Here is a 16460-nt window from a genome sequence, read left to right on the forward strand (position 1 = left end):
AGTGGAGTGATCAGTTTTGGCAGCTACCCTGGAAAAAAAGGCACCGTCAGCACTGCAAAACACGCAGGGAAATCTTCTGCTGGCAAATGCAGATTTCCCTTTCCCAGAGGCAGTGAAGAGTGGAAAAGGTCCAAGGAGAGCTGCAGATAAGGAGGGGACAGTGATGGGATCAAGCCAGCCCTGGAGACCAGCTAGTTCACCTCTCTCCTGGAAACAGCTCTCTGCTTGGAAAGGGGCTGTTGATGGAAAACACAGCCTGGGAGAACCTGGAAAACCTTTACCTACAGACCCAGCTCAGCAAATGCCAAATCACAGAAGAAAACTGCCTTACCTGGGTGGTTTTTGCCCTTCTGCCTTGCATGCTGCTGCTGTGGCTCATCTGGGGGTTGGTGGCTCCTTCGGAAAGGCAGTGGGACTTCCTGCAGGGGAGCGTGTTGTAGTTGCTGTAGGAGGACGGCGCGTCCTCAGCGCTAACCGATGCCATCTTATGGCCCCCGAGCTCCGGCATGTCGGACACCAGGTTCCGGCAGTAGCCTCCGAAGGCGTTTCGGGGTCCCCCATTGATGGCGGCGCCGGGGGTTTTGGGGGAATACAAGTCGCTCATGGAGTTGGCCCGCTGGCAGGCCACCGGGGGCTGCGGGCTGCCGCCGGCCTCAGGGCCCTGCGCGGCCTCAGCGTCCTTGTCCTCAGCCAGGCCCAGGATCTCCTCGTTGCTGGTCAGGTGCTCCTGGCTGAGGTCGGACAGCGAGAACTCCAGGCTGTCCTCGCGCCAGATGTCAGCCGACTTGGAGCGCTTCTTCTTGAAGCCGGCGGCGTCGGCGAAGGCGGTGCCATTGGCCGCGTAGCGCAGCGCCCGCCCGTCGCCCTCAGCCAGGAAGGGCGCCTCGTCCCCATAGAGCCGGCTCTCCTCCGAGTCGGGCATGCTGTGCACCGAGGCGGCCGTCAGCACCGTGCTGCTGTCCACGCTGGGCGTCACCGACGAGTCCGTGTGGTAGGACACGGGCCGCAGCCCCATGTCCACGCGGTCCACCCACATGGGGCTGCCAAAGTCCTCCAGGCCAGGCTCGGGGGCGAAGGGCTCCAGGCCGTTCTCCACCAGCGACTGCGGGATGCTGGGGGTGCTGCTGGAGCGCGTGCTCACCTCGGAGTTGCGGTGCACCATCTTGCCCGAGGAGGCGTGGCGGGCGCGGCGCGAGGCCTTGCCAGACAGGCGCAGCGAGCGCGACGTGTGCTTGCGGCCCAGGCCCGGCTGCTTGTCCCCGTACAGCGCCTGCTCCACGCTCTGGCTCTCCGCGTTCCCCATGGCGTCACGGTCTGCAAGGACACACGGCGGGCACCGTTAGCAGAGGAGACACCCCGACACAACAAAACTGCTTTTTTGGTTAATTACCCATCCTGTACCAACACCTACACCGCAGGTTCTCGCAGGACCTGCTGTAACTGCTGCAATAATCCCACAGAATTAATTAAGGAGCCAGCGGTTGTACCAGCGAACTCAGAAATACAGTTAAATCAGAATGTAGCAAACAGCCAGGCAGCTCTGCTGGTGCAAGTGAAGAGTGCAGAAGAGGGAAGGACTGACCCTTGAAGCTCCAGGGTGAACTGGAACCAGTTCAGCACCACAGTGCAGTCTCAGCTGTGCACACATTCACCTGACTCTCAGCATCATTCCAGCCAACAAACTCAAAAAATCGACAGCTGCTGTTTATCTGCATGTAACAAGATGCTGAAAAGTAGAGATGTACACCTTTAGCTGAGAGTCCACCTTCTTTTTTTTTTAGCTAGGAACTGCAAAGTGAAGCACCAAATGGCAAAGTACAAATCCAACCCTTCAGCAGCGAGCTAATGACAGGTTTGATTTCTGGAACAAAAAAACTGTGCAACATTAAGCAGGTACAGAGAGCCCCACACAAGAAAGCCGTATTATGAAAAATAAATTAGCATGAGTGACTCAGACTATACAAAAATAACCTCTCCTTCCCACTCCCTCTGAAGCAGATAAGCAGATCCGAGCTCTTTGATCTGAGCTGGAACGCAGGGACGGGGTTTGTGTCCCCAGCCCCAGCTCCAGCCTCCTGCATTATTCAGCTGAGCACATCCCGCCGTGAAACAGGTTTCCCATCCAGGAGGTGGGAGTGATGATCTGATTCAACCTTGGGAAACACTTTGAGGTCTGCGATCTCACTCAACAAATGTCAGAAATATTTTATCAGTAGTATTGGGTCCTTCTGGCCTCATGGCAAGAGGAAGAATAAGAAAAGTAAATGCCAGAGTTCAAAATTAAACAGCAGATCCTGAATTGCACACAAGACAATTATATAGAGAAAAACAGTCCATCAGTCTTGAAAAGAAATCCCAAGACAAAACTTCTTTGTCGTGAGGTATTTCCATTAGTTTTAGTTGAAAATGAAAAAGCTGCCCTGACAGTAAAATAATCTGGAGTTTTTAATTTCTTGGGGCAATTTCTTCTCTTTGGAGGGATGCTGATGGGTACTGAGCCAGATGCTAGCAGAATGAATGTGACCATGTATTTTCCCTCACTGTCTATATGCAAACCATTGCTGCTGCACAGAACTGAATTAACCCTACAAAAAATACATGGAAAGTGAGGAATTGATGGCACTAAACCTCAGGACAGCACAGCAGAACTGAGCTCTGCAGTGACACTTCTGACCACAGCCAGAGGATTGTGCTTCTGCTCCTCTACCCAGCAAAGCTGAGTAAAAGGCTGAAGGTAAAAGCCTGTTTGGTGCTGGAGAAACACACAAAACCACAAATATCAGGACATTTCTGTATTGAACAGAAATACAATTGCATGGGAAGTAAACTAAGGCAGGAAATGTCCTACATCTACAGAAATTAATGGCAGAAGTCCCTTTGGCTGCCATTACTTCTTTAGAAAAATAAATGCACTGAAGGAAGGACAGGTTTAAATCCTAAAAAATAAAAAAAAAAAAAAAAGAAAAAACCCAGTTTTATTAATCCCTAGACAAAGGGTTATTATCTCATAAGAGCTACAGCTCTTTGATACAGACTGAGAAACAAACATCAGCCAGATTTTGCCTATAGAACATTTTAAAGCACAAAACCTGCATCTTTTCTTGTGATCATATTTAAAACCAGGCCTCAACATTCCCATCTTTCAGAAGAAATCCTCTTGGGGCAATGCTTTCACTGCTTTGGTCCTGAGCTTCTTGCTAAGCACACTTTTCTTCTGGCAGGATTTCCACTGGCTGCAACACCCAGCAGAGCCATTTATCCCCAGTCTCCAGCCATTTATCCCATCTCAGCCATCCCTTCTCAACCTATTTAAGGAGAATGAGCAGTTTTCAAAGTTCTCTTGAAACCTGGAATGATTCTTTACCTTCCAACCACACCAGGCAAGATTTCCCCCAGCCAAAAAAGCAACACGACCACAAATGGCTTGGTGAGGGAAAGGAGTAGCAGCTCAGGCTGCATCCCGTGAGGAAATAACACTCTCCTGGAAGGAGAGAAGTCTTCTCTCCACAGAAGGAATGTTTAGGGAGTGATTTCACACAATGAGAAGTATCTGCTAGAGACTGGCAAGATGTGTCAGACTTCAAAGTAAAGACCTGATCCTTTTTAATTCTGTGGATTGGCACTTGGTTTGAGGACATTTGCAAATCCAGACAGCTATCAGTGAGGCAATACCTCACTCCTGCACCCTGGAAAGGCCCTGCCCGAATCCCACTGAATTCCTGACTGCAGGAATGCTAACCAGTGGGTGCAAGGGGGCTGCAGGCAGTGCAGTTGATCCAGCTGCAGCCATGCCAGACAGTGCCACCCCTGAGGTTTGTCACTGTCCCCTAGCAGTGCCCATCTCCCCTGGGAGATGCAGGACACGCCTTGGGAGGGACAGATGACCCCACCAGGTCAAGCTGAGGGGGATCCTCTGAAAGGGACCCCCATCCTACCTTCTCACCCTCATTTCTGCCACCCCTCCGCATTGCTGGCTGAGCATTTCCATCAGTTACCCTGAACCAATTCTAGTGCTTGTACAGTCCACTGAAATAGCAGAAAATAAATCCAGGGGGAAAAATAAAAACCAAAAAACAACAAAAAAAAATAGTTTGTTAGTTAGTTTTTGCTGAGCTAGTGAGTTGGCCTGGCACGTGCCAGAGGCAGCACAAGGGTGCCTGTCTGGGGACACAGCAGGGACAGGACAGGACAATGTGTCTGGAGGGTGACGCAGGAGCCAGGAGGAGGGACAGTGAGTGGCATCTCCTCATTTTTTGGCAGCAGGGAGCTCTTAGGTGAGCTGAGGCAGATGTGGAAAGGCAGCCCTGAGAGGGAAACAGGCACCGACTCAGATGCTAGCATCCTCAGCGAGCAGGAGCTAGGCAGGGAGGGGAGCCCCAGCCTCCCCCTCTCATGGCCACAGCAGACACCCTGGGGCAACAGCGTCTCAAACTGCTCCAGCTACGACTGCCAGATGCTGCCTGTCTGTGGCTTAACTGCATTTAGCACACTCAATGAAAAAAATCTGTATCAAATTAAGAAAATGAGTAATGTTAATGGGAGCTGCACGCAAGTGCTGGTAGGACAAAGGCTCCCCTTGTTAGCTCAGCAGCCAAATGCAAAGGGGACCATTACAGAGCTATCAAGGTACCACCAGGATATGACAGAGATCGAGGGTGACACATCTCCATGCTTTAAACAGGTCTGTGGTGGTGTCAGGAAGGAATTACCCTGAACCTCGCAGAGATCAGCGCAGGACCACGCGCTGCGAGCACAACTGCCTGGACGCTTTTCAGCAGAAAATGTTGATTCATCAAAACCCAGACTTTTTGTGGGAATAGAGTGCCTTTGACAAAATCTCTCTCTCTCTGGGAGGGAGAGGTTTGAAAAGCAAAGCAGGGAGACAGTCACGTCTCCTGAAGAGGCACCAGCGCCGTGACTCAGGCGCTCGCCGAAGACGCGGAAGATCCAGATTCGTATCTGCAGCCCAAGGCAGGCAAATGAGGGGTGGCAACTTCTTCCTCCACATCCTCAAAGAAGTGGCCTGACCATCCACACTGGGAAAGGGCTCTCTCTCCCAGAAAACCTGCTCCTTCCCAGTTCAGGGCAGGGAAAATGTCAGAATTGTGGAAGTCTTCAATAAAGTCACCTTTAAGCCAGTCTGCGCATCAAGAGACGGGACAGGGGGCTGAGATGTGTTTTTTGAAAGCGCAGACTTAAGACTGACATCAAGATTAGGCTGCTAGCAGGGAGAACAAGCGTTTGCAGGAAAGCTTTGGTAAAAACAGTCTGCTTTTCCCTGGAAAAGCAGACTGACCTCCAGCTGAACTGCTGAGGTTTTGCTGGATGAGTCTTACATGAAATGGTTACACATAAATTATATCACATTCTAGATGACCACTGATGATGGCCCACTCAAAGAACGTAATTTCCTTTAAAAACAGTCATTTTCCTTCCTCTTCCCCTACCCCTGATATTAAATTATTTCCTAAAATAATTACAAAACCAGAATACTCTTTTCAATTAAACCTGTGTTACTATCTCTTAAACTTGCAAAAGGCTGGACACCACTAGATTCCAGAAGCATATCAGAAAAATATTAAATTTCCAACCAAATTTGAAGCACCTCACAAGACAACAGATTGCAAATTTAAAATTAGATTCTAGTGGGAGGCCCTGGTGACAAATCTGTATTTTTCTCCTGGAGCATAGCTCGAAGGCTGTGAGAACCAGAACAATGATCAAATCCACAGCGGGCAGTGAGCCTACAGAAATAAACTTCTGCTAAAATCTGCCAGCCAACAACAAAGATTTTTACTGAACTCACCAGAACCACACAGAAAAATGTACAAGACTAATAACCAAGTGTGAACACACACATTTTATTGTAATTAAAATGTGCTTTTTCAAAAGGGCAAGAGAGAGGCTGAAATTCCACAGAAAGCCTTTGAGTTTCTCGGAAACTCCAGCAACATATTTCATTGTTTTCACATCAGAACCTCTTAACCAGCCACTTCTTTTTTGTGAGCCGCTCTCACATGTGTTAAAGCACAGGATGGACTCCAGAAAAGCCCTGCAGGCAACTGGAGTAAGAGGAGGAGAGAGGGAGGAAGGGATGTCACCAGGAGCCGCCTGACAGCCATTGAAAAGCCCCAGTGCTGCCAAGCCGGGGTACCCAGAACATGCAGCTCAGCCTGCCCTTCCCCTCCCCGAGCATCCCACAGCACAGCACAGCCCTAAAGAAACACACAGGGACCACATGTACCTTCCGAGGCAGTCCCGGTATCCAGCGCAACCTTCCCCCAGAGAGCTGTGGCATTTAGAGGTATAGAATTGCAAATGACCCCAAAATGAGCAGTTACTGGGACTGCAGAAGCTGTCAGCACCTGCCACTCAGCGACTCCATTACTCCCGCGTCAGAGTCTATGACTACATGCCAAAAACCTGGGGAGAAAGGGGAGAAAAACAAATCAGACAAAGGGTTAGCAGGGAGGGCTGCACAGGAGCATCTTCTGCCGAGGCCTGGCAGCAGCACTTACCTAAGGAGCACTTAGCCAGTACAGCACTGAATGCTGTGCTCAAATTCGGATGATGGAATCTGATGGTGGCAGAATAAATGAAAAACCCAGTCAAGCACCGCCAGCCCCAACCACAGGACGTGGAGAGTTCCTCTTCCCACAGCTCTGCACAATCCAAATCCCCACAGAGTTTAACATTCCCTCGCTGAGGCCGGTCTGTCTCAGCTCGGGGCCAAAACCACACCTGCATCTCAAGACGACCACCAAGAGAGGAACCTTCCAACAAAGCAGGGCTGAACTTCTGGCACCAAGGGGAACCCAACCGCCCAGGAGAAGCTGGAAGGCCTCAGAGGAGATTTCTCTGCACACTGTCTCACTTACAGAAAGGGCGGTTTTCCAGGCAGGGAATTCATTACTGTTTTCCAAGGGCGAATCAGACATTGGGGCAGAGCATTTCCATCTGGTTTTGTGAGCAAGGAAAGGATTCTCGGGTTAATTGTGCTGATGAAGGCACTGATACAAGACCAGGCTGTGCTTCCTTAGACCAGAGACAAGTCCTAAGGACAGTCCTCAAGTCAGACACTGAGCTCCTGTGGGTACCAAATCCCAGCCCTTTCCAGGCCTGGCACCCCTGGTGAGCTCTCCTGCAAGGATCCCAGCTCAATCCAGGCCTGGGAGAGGCTGAAGGCCATCCCAATCCAGCTCTCACCCAACCCCCCTTTCTCCCAGCCAAGCACCAGCAGTGAAACATCACCTCAGCACTGCATGTGGACTTGGGAGAGTTATAAACTTCTCCTTGAGTCCCATGGAATAAAACCCTGGAGAGGGATTACTGATGCCCTTCATGTTCTTAGAGCTCCTTGGTGGGAAAAGTGTGATCCTTGCTCTTGGCTGGATTCTCAAAAGACATGAGAGTCACCACCTCTTTTTTAAATTAAAAATATTCTTGTTTTCTTTCTCTTCCTTCAGGTTCCCTTCTTTACTCCCCACCTCCCCCTCTTCCCCCAAGCTGTTGGTTGAGATCTGAAAAGCAGTTCATGAATTGCTCAGGAGCTGGCAGAAATTAATAAAATGAACCTCATTTATATTGTAATGGACTCATTATCATGCCAGCTGCCAATAATTTCCAAGAGGGGAATCTTGCTGACAAAAAAGGTCCTACAGGCAAGAGGCTCCCCACCTGCACCCACCACATGGGGAGCAGCCCTGCCATGTGCATTCCTCACCTCCCAAAGAAAAGGAATTGTGACCATCTCTGTTCAGATCCACCTGCTACTTCCCCCGAAACACCTGACCAGAAGAACAAAACAGACAGCCGAGCATTTGATCAGATTTTCTATTCTCACACAGGTTTTGAGGAGTTTGTAGCTCAGCAAAATCTGCTCCAGGGTGACACAAACTCTGGTCACTCCCCTGAAGAAACCAACTCCAAGGCAGCCTGTTCCACACAGCACTTGTGCTCCTCCAGCAAAAACCTTTCTCTTCTGGCAGTTTTTTTGTTAAAAAGGGGATGTTTTCACCTGGATCTTGCACTATCCAAATCCTCATGCTGCTCCAGTACATCTGAAGGGCTGGCAACATCCTTTGCCATGAACAGATGAGTACTGGGCATGCACAGTTCCTCCAGAATACAAGGATTTATCATTACCCATCGACTCTTTCCTGGAAAGTTTTGCTCCTATTAACTTTGACAACTCCGTCAGTCTCTCCTCAATGAAACAAGTCATACTTTTGAAGAAGAACATAATTTTTTCATCCTTTGTCTAACATTAATATGCAGTGGAACAGTCCTCAGTGTCCTGGTTCATTCCAACTGCCCAGCTTCTGCTGCAGCAGAAATTCTGGAGTTCTGAAGCAATGCTTTCCTTCCAACAAGGTCCTGTAAGGTCCAACAAGGCAAAAAGTGGTGCCAGTGATCCTCACTCAGGAGGAAGGGCTGAAGCAAACATGAGCACAGCTCCAACACTTCCTTTCCAGAGCCCTGGACACGTTTGCTCCCCTGGATGTTCCCATGGAGACTGGCCAAGGGGGAAGCTGACCACTGACCCACCAGTCTGTTCTCAGGGGAGATGGACAGTTGTAAACATTAACACATGGAACAACTGATCTAATTTTTTACAAAATCAAATAAAGATTGATTTCTTTTTATGTGCACTCAAGACAAACCAGCCCCTGTTAGCACTGACTGCTCCCAACACACTCAGACACAAGGGTGGTGTGTGTGAGCCAACGCCTGCACACGTCAGTGCAGCTCCCGCGTTCTTTGAAGGTCTGCAAGCAGCACAGCTGTATTTACTGCACAGCCACAATCAAACCAGGCCAAGGAGTTCCCACAGGGCTCATCGTGCCGCAAATCCCAGCCGGGGGAGCACAGGAAACCTCCACGGATGGATGAAACGCAGAGTAAGGAAGCAGAACAGATTAAAGGAGCACCTTGTTATTCTTCACATCTGCTACCTGCGATTCCAGGTACAGCAAAGAGCTCTGACTTTCACATGCTGCAAGCAGTTTGCAAGAGTTTGGAGAAAAATCCAGCACACCTGTTTTCTTTTTGTTTGCGGACACTTGACAAGAACATGAATGGATGAAAAATATGGAAGCTGTAGCTTTCTAAAATACTCCTTTTCAAAGCACAACCCTTCCTTTCCAGTACAGGAAAAATCAGCATGCAAATATATCCATCCCCTCGTCCAGTGAACAGGAAAAGTTGGCAAGAAGGACTACAGCTCTCTTTCAATTCTATTTTTACTTTTTCACTTTATGAGGCATTATTTTTGTCAGATTTCAAATGCAATCAATTGGTTGTTAAGCAAATCTTCATCCAGTTTGGAGAAGCCCTCAGTAACTCTACCATCAAGCATCAGGATGCACATACAGGGACAGGAAGCAGTAGTCATTCCATACAGAAACTATTCAATATTCAGCAGCAGCTCTGGGCTGTATTCCCCACCCACGATCCCAGTTCCACACCATTGTAACTCCAGTGTTCGATCCCAACTCCCGAAATGGAGAATCAGGCCCTTTATTTGTGACTGGAGGCCACATTTTGTTAGTTAATAACTAGTTAGCTAACATGAATTGGTGCTGAAATCAGTCCAGCCAATCCCCTGCCCTGAGACTGAGGTAAATGCTCTCCTGTGCTCCAGGGCTCTGGTGCTCTCCCCATCCCATATCCCTGGGCTGCCCTCTGCAAAATAAACCCACAGGAGAGGGAGCACAGAATATCCTGAGCTGGAAGGACCCCCAAGGATCATCCAGTCCAACTCTTGGCCCTGCACAGACACCCCAACAATGCCACCCTGTACATCCCTGGCAGTGCTGTTCAAACACTCCTGGAGCTCTGGCAGCCTCAGGCTGTGCCCATTGCCCAGGGAATGTTCAGTGACCAGCACCCTCTGGGGGAAGAGCCTTTCCCTGATCTCCAACCTAAACCTCCCCAGACACAACTACAGCCACAACTACAGGGTTCTGACCCTGTCCCAGGGAGCAGAGATCAGAGCTGCCCCTCGGGAGGACCTGCAGCCCCCAGTGAGGTCTGACCTCAGTCTCCTGTGCTCCAGCTGAACATTCCAAGTGCCCTCAGCCACTCCTTGGATGGCCCTTCCAGACCCTTCACCACCCCCATGTCCATTCTTTGGATGCTCTTCAGTACCTTTAGATCCTTCTTAAACTGTGGTGCCCAAAACTGCGCCCAGGACTTGAGGTGAGGCTACACCAGTGATGGATGGATAGATGGATGGATGGAGAAGAGACTGTGCTATGCCCAGATCTTTGTTCAGAAATGCAATTCAGAAATGCTCCAAGCTTCCCCGCTCTCGATGTAGACACTGAGCCCCGAGACCAACTTTAGTGGATTGCAGAAGCTGGTTGACTTTTAAAGCAGTGAAAATAAATGACAAACGTGCTCCTCTCTGTGTTTTCTTTTTCTGACATTTAAAATGTCACAGAAGCCTTTGTTTGTGAGAAAATTAATTTCAAACCGAGCACGGCTTGTGAGAAAAATTAATCTGAACCCAACCACAGCTTACACTACCTGTTGAGGAATATGGCTGCTCCTGAAACTGAAGTCTGATGACAGTGACCATCCAGAAGGGTCAGGAGATCATCCATACATCCCTCAGAACTGGCTGGCAGAGCTGCAATTGCAAAACCTCTTTGCAAGCATCTTGCTAACATGCAACCTCCGTGTCTGTCACGGCTGGGAGAACAATGCTGGGGATCCTCCAGATGAAGAGGAGGGCAAAGAAAAATAAACCCACATTCCCTTTGAGAAGAGCTCCTAAAGGGGAAGGTGTGGGAAGCCCTGCTCCTCCAGCTGGAGCACCACCCCTATGACGATTTCCAAGGGAGGGAAGAAAAGGCAAAAAGGGAGGGAGGGAGGTTTGTCAAGAGACCTTAAACCTCCACAGAGCCAACAGTCAGCTATCCCCAAATCCCATCTGAAGAAAACAAAACCAGGAGCACAACACTGACAAAGCACCGTGGGGCCTTGGCAATAAATTAATGGAAGAGCAGAGCAGGTAGCCCAAGGGAAAGCCCCCTCTCCAGGGTTTCTATATTTATAGAGGGGATGTGAATAATTGACACGCTTGTGGGTTTGTTTGTTTTTCAATCATTTATACAACTATCTGAGCATGTTTTAACTCTTTCCCCTTCCCTTCCCTTTTATTTTTAATGGTGGGAAAATCCCCCTTTCTCCCCTGGGGGGAATCTGCAAGGTTTTACACGTTTCCAGCAAAGGGCAGAGCAGGGGAAGGATTCTAATTTCAGATCATCAGACATAAGCAAATCTATGGGAAGCCACGAGGGCAACTCCCTGGAGCCTGTGGGGCAGACTAAGCCCAGCCACAAGGGAGCTACAGCAAAGGAAGAGCCCACTTGGTCTCTTTGGAGGCTACAGGGTCTGATGTACATTTATGTTACTTAAAAAAATAAAAAGAATTGCCAAAATGCAGCTGAAATAAAAAATAAGGTGTGGTTTGTTTATTTACCTTCAGGTTCTGTGTTATTGTTATTACACTTCACTTAAAAAGGACTTTCTCCTTGTGCCAAATGAGCAGAGAATTGCTGATACACAGCGAGGGTGGGATGTGCCAAATACACTAAAAAGATTTAGGAGCAACAAGAAAATGTTCAGGCCAGGAGACAGAGCTGCAAATGGATCTAAGGGAGCTCACTGTACAGCCAAGGAGTGGGACCTTGCCTGCACAGAAGAACCACCCAGCACCACAGGCTCCAGCAATAAAAACTGAAACCCTTGGCTTGAGTGACCGAGGAGACAGGATGTGAAGGATTAAAATGTTGTGGAAAAAAATCAAGGGCAGTAATTGGGGTAGGGGGAATTGGAGAGGAAGTGCTTAGTGTATCTCCTCATTTAAGCACTGAGGTAAGTAATCTGATTTTCAAGCAATGCCAAAGACCTCACACAGATCATTAAGATGGTGCCTGAGATATGAAGTATCTAATTTTAGATACCCTGACTTAAGTACTAGGGAGGGAGGGATTCCAGAGGTCTATGGAAAAACCAGTGTGAAATACAACTCGGGCAAAGCACCATCAGCAGAGCTTTCCCTTTTTGGTCACACTGTTTCTGAGGAAGCACAAGGAACCTCACTGAGAACCAAAGTGTATGACATACCTCAATTACTGCTTTACAGTCAGGAGAAAGGACAGCAAAGTAACTTCCGTGCTGAGGCCCCGAGGGAAGCATAATAAGGAAAGGATTGAAGCAAAGGATGTCCTTTACAGATGACAGCATGCCTCGCACAAGTTTTGGCACCAGGATCTCTCTGTGAGCTCGTGCTTTGAAATCAGCACTGCTCAGGACTCGGCCTTCACTGAAATTCCACTGGGTGGGATGGAGTCTGGTGGCTCCAGCACAGCAGGGCAGGGCTGATTCCTGCCTGGCAGGCTCCCCAGAGCTCCCTTCTCTCTGTGAACACAGTGCTCTCATCAGCAGCAGGAAGACCCAACACAGCCACATCCCCAGTGTGAGAGGGTGCCAGGTGACTCCAAGGGGCAAAGCCATGTTCAACCAGCAGAAAGCATGTGTTGAACATCCTAAACTTCCCAAAAATCTAAGTTTATGCCTGACACATCAGTGACAGCACAGACACAGTTCTCTGGTGGGACAGGGACAAGTGAAGATGCTGAGACAGCCATTCACCCAGGCCAAAAGCCAGGACTCCCCACAGGACTCCCACCCTCCACCTGCTCTGAGCGTTCCCACCACGCTACACCAGCAACAAAAAGGTGCCCAAGGTGAAGCCCAGCTTCCCAAAACCCGACTGGGAATCCTGACTCCTGTTTAAGCAGAGCCTGGGAGGAGGCAGGTGAGCAGATGGCTGAGTGGCTGCTGTTTCCAGCTCCTGCTATCAGCCACACCAGAGCAGGTTTCCCAGCCGGGCGTTACCATCGCACAGCCCTGTCCCTCCGGCAGGCAGAGAAGGAGAAACCACGAATGCAAAGCTCACTGGGCTGTACCAGCTTGGCACTGCTGAAGGGAAATTAAGCATTCCGGTTTTATCTTGCACGTCCTGACAGAACCTGATGGCTTCAGTTTATCTGGGCTGACTGGTTTCAGTCACGACTCGTCCATCGCATTTCCTGACGCGGCTCTTCCCCTGGGGAGGAACACACAACACCAGGGCCACATGCTGGGTGTTGCTTCTTTAATTAAGAGGGGACAAACCCCATGAGGGATGGGAATCCCAGCAGAAGACACCCTCGGGGTTCAGGGGTGAGCCCCCACCCTGGGAAGAGGTGGGCAGGTGGGCAGAGCCAGAAAAAGGATGGATCAGCAAATGCTCTGGAGAGGAAAAGCCAGAACTACCAAAAGCCAGCTCAGGGTGGAAAGCTGATACCCATCAGCTCCGAGTGTGGCCTCCAAATAAAATGAAGGCTTTGCCTTCTTTTCCAGGGAGTGCATGGGGGGAAGAGGCATGTGAATCACCACATCTGAGGTTATCAGGAGCAAAACTCAAGAGTTTAAAATGTGCCAGTCAGCAGCAGCTTTCAATCTGCATCCCAAAACTATGAGAGCAGCGACCACAGGGATATGGGCAAGAATTTTTGTATTAAAACCTGCGGATCAGGATCCTGCCTGGGACTGGAGAACAAGTGATCCCAGCAGTGATGTATCCATCTGTCTGTCAACGGAATGCAAAGCTGGAGAGCACAGCTGAGAGATGAACAGGGAATGACACGGGAAGAAATGGGAAATTGAATAATTTCTGCCTGCTACTCTTGATCGCTCCCTGCAAGAAGATGACCCATTTTCCAGAGGAGGAAAGGCAGAAGACACCTTTCCAGGGAACTACTAGTGGAGCTGAAGATGACAAAAACTGGCACAGGAATTATGATCTGCCTAAGAAACTTTGCAGAGAGGTTGTGCTGAGAAGAGAATTATCTCATTCAGGTTTTTCATGTTTTCAATGACAGCACATAAAAATGAAATGTGCCAGTGACTTGTGCTGATGTCACAAAGCTGGAAGAAGTCACAGTACAGAACAGACCTTTTGTCTTGTATTGATCCCAGAGGGACGGTGAACTGCCGGTGTGGCAGAAATGCCAAGAAAAACAGAAGTAAATCAAAGGATGCACCAAGCAGGACTTGCCCAGCAGAAACAGGAGTGACTGATGCTGCAGAAGACACTGACCTCATCTGGAATGCCATGTGCAATCCTCATCTTGGCCAAGGTTAACACAGAGCAGACACCTTCAGGAAAAGCAAGACCAAAGTGAAGCTTCACTCTGGGAGGAGTTCAGAACAACAAAAGTGCTGTCAGATGGAACCCAAGCAGAGAGGCAGCCGAGCAGCCCCAGTGCATCCAGCTGGCTGGTTCGGGGCATGGACACTGCCCTGGACTCCTGACCAGCCTCAGTGAGACCCACAGATCACAGCTGCACCAAGGGAGAGAGCTCACCCTTCCAGAACTCAAGCTGCTCCTGAGCAACAGGGAAAAAATAACAACTAATCCTCCACAGTTCTGCAGCGCCACAGCTGGTCCAGGTCCTCCTCTGGCTCTGCAATCTGCAGTCAGCAAGAGGAGAATGTTGTTGCTGGCAGGCAGGAGCTGCCTGTGAGTGGTGCCCAGCAGCAGTGCCAGGTGACCAGCTGTGACCAGGGATTGTACCTGGGAGCTCCCAACATCCTGCACAGCACACTGCCAAAAACAGCTCCCATTCAGCTCTCCCTGGAAAACTACTCCAAAAGCAGTGCCAGAGACGGAGCAAGGAGATGTTCCAAATCCTAGGTGGGAATATTTCAGCACTAGGCTCTCACTGGAACTGAAACTACTTTTCATGTAGTTACTGCTGGGTATAGTCACAGAAACAAAACATTGAGCCAAAGCATGAAGAAGTGGGATTTTTTTTTAGCATTCTAAAGTATGTGTCAGAAATGCAAACTTCTCATAAAACAACAGCTCTGCCTCCTCCAAATGCCAGGTTGGTGAAGTATCAGCCACACCATTAAACAACACCACAATAAATCTACACAGTGCTTTAAGGACTGGCCATGGCACTCAGTGCTCTGGGCTGGGGACAAGGTGGGGATCACCCCAGGTTGGACTTGATGTCTCAGAGGTCTTTCCCAACCGCAGTGATCCTGTGATTGATATTTTCAGCAGCAGTAGCAAGTGCCATTCCATCATTTCAGTGCTTCACGTTGGCCCAAAATAGCCCTGGAAGAAAATAACCAGTTTCCTCCTCACATTTAAAGAGCAGTAGATGATTTTAGTGGCTGAGAAAGCCACTGGTATTTTCTGTGGCATCATTCCCAGCCCCAGTGAAAACAAACCCTGCAGCAAATGCACACATGGTGTATCTGTGGACACACTGACCAGAGTCACCTTGCCTGTGTTACAAGGGAATTGTTCAGCCCACCTGAGCTCACAACAGCTCCTGAATTCACCTGAAAGGCTTCTGTCCCCTAACAGAGACACCTCCAAGCTGCAGCAAAGTCCAGCCTTTCCCAATAACTTCTCAGCACTGTTTCTGTCTATATGCACACAGCCCCCACTGTGCTACTGCTTAAAGCAACTTCTACTCAAAAGGGTGTTAAAAATAACACCAGGGAGCGGGAATTTCCTCTTGAGATGCTTTTCCTCCATCCTGAGCCAAAGCCACCAGGAGAGGTGACTCTCCTGTGCCTTCCCCTCCACCAGCAGCCACAGCCACATCTCCACACTGATCCTACAGAACCAGGCCAGAAGCAGCAACTTATTTTTTGCAGCGAGTGGATGCACCTCAGAGACAAAGTGACTGCTGCCATTTTCGAGGGAAGCCCTTTAGAGAGGGGACAAAAGAGAGAAGCAAAGGACACCTTTTCAACAGAGCTAAACAAAGACTCTGTGGCTCAGCATCAGCCTTTCCATCTCTTTTTGGAAGGCAATAACCTTTGTGCCAGTTCAGAGGGCTCCACCTTGAACTTTTCAGATCTTTACTGCAGAGTCTGCCCTACAGGTGCTCTGGAGACCTCTGGATGTTTTGCCATCAAAGACAGTCTTAAAAGATCACTTTATCACACAAGATTGATGGGCTGCACATCTTTTCAAGTCATCCATGAGTGGAATCAAAATATTTCAAATACAATTCCCTTCTTTACTTGTTTTCTTAGTCTTTTTCCACCACTTTTCAGAGCTGACATACCTGCATCAAAAGAGAAGGAGGAGGAGGTAAAAGGAAAACATATTTTGCACTTTATTATTTACAGCTTTCAATCAACTCCTACAAAATCTTTCTCAAGATGTTATTCCCTGTGCATTGAGGGAGGAAGAACAGCTCTGTGCAGTGCAGGAATCAAAGCACAGCCTCGACACAGAGACCCGATCTCCATTACAAATATTTGCCAGCACAGCTGTATTCAGTGCTGAGATGGAACATGACCTCTGACTGTGCCTGCAGAGGCCACTGCAATACGGCTACAGGAGCAAAATTATGACCTGACTGATAGTAACACAT

The 16460-nt window shown here is 49.1% G+C and overlaps 1 protein-coding gene across 8 annotated transcripts in view; it reads right to left on the minus strand.

Moving 5' to 3' along the window:
- Positions 1-16460, minus strand: part of TIAM1 (TIAM Rac1 associated GEF 1) — a 150018-nt gene that overhangs the window by 64081 nt on the left and 69477 nt on the right. For 4 of the 8 annotated variants that reach the window (XM_085077689.1, XM_085077713.1, XM_085077662.1 and 1 more), the window contains one exon: positions 332-1314. In XM_085077689.1, the coding sequence (XP_084933815.1) occupies positions 332-1303 (972 nt within the window). In that variant the 5' untranslated portion in view covers positions 1304-1314. Of the gene's footprint in view, positions 1-331; positions 1315-6244; positions 6424-10530; positions 10552-16460 lie in introns of those variants that run through there. The other 4 variants (XM_085077674.1, XM_085077683.1, XM_085077697.1 and 1 more) reach the window with 2 other exon arrangements.

Source organism: Lichenostomus cassidix, chromosome 1, assembly GCF_008360975.1.
Source record: "Lichenostomus cassidix isolate B80296 chromosome 1, HeHo_3.0, whole genome shotgun sequence".
Taxonomy (NCBI): Eukaryota; Metazoa; Chordata; class Aves; order Passeriformes; family Meliphagidae; genus Lichenostomus; species Lichenostomus cassidix.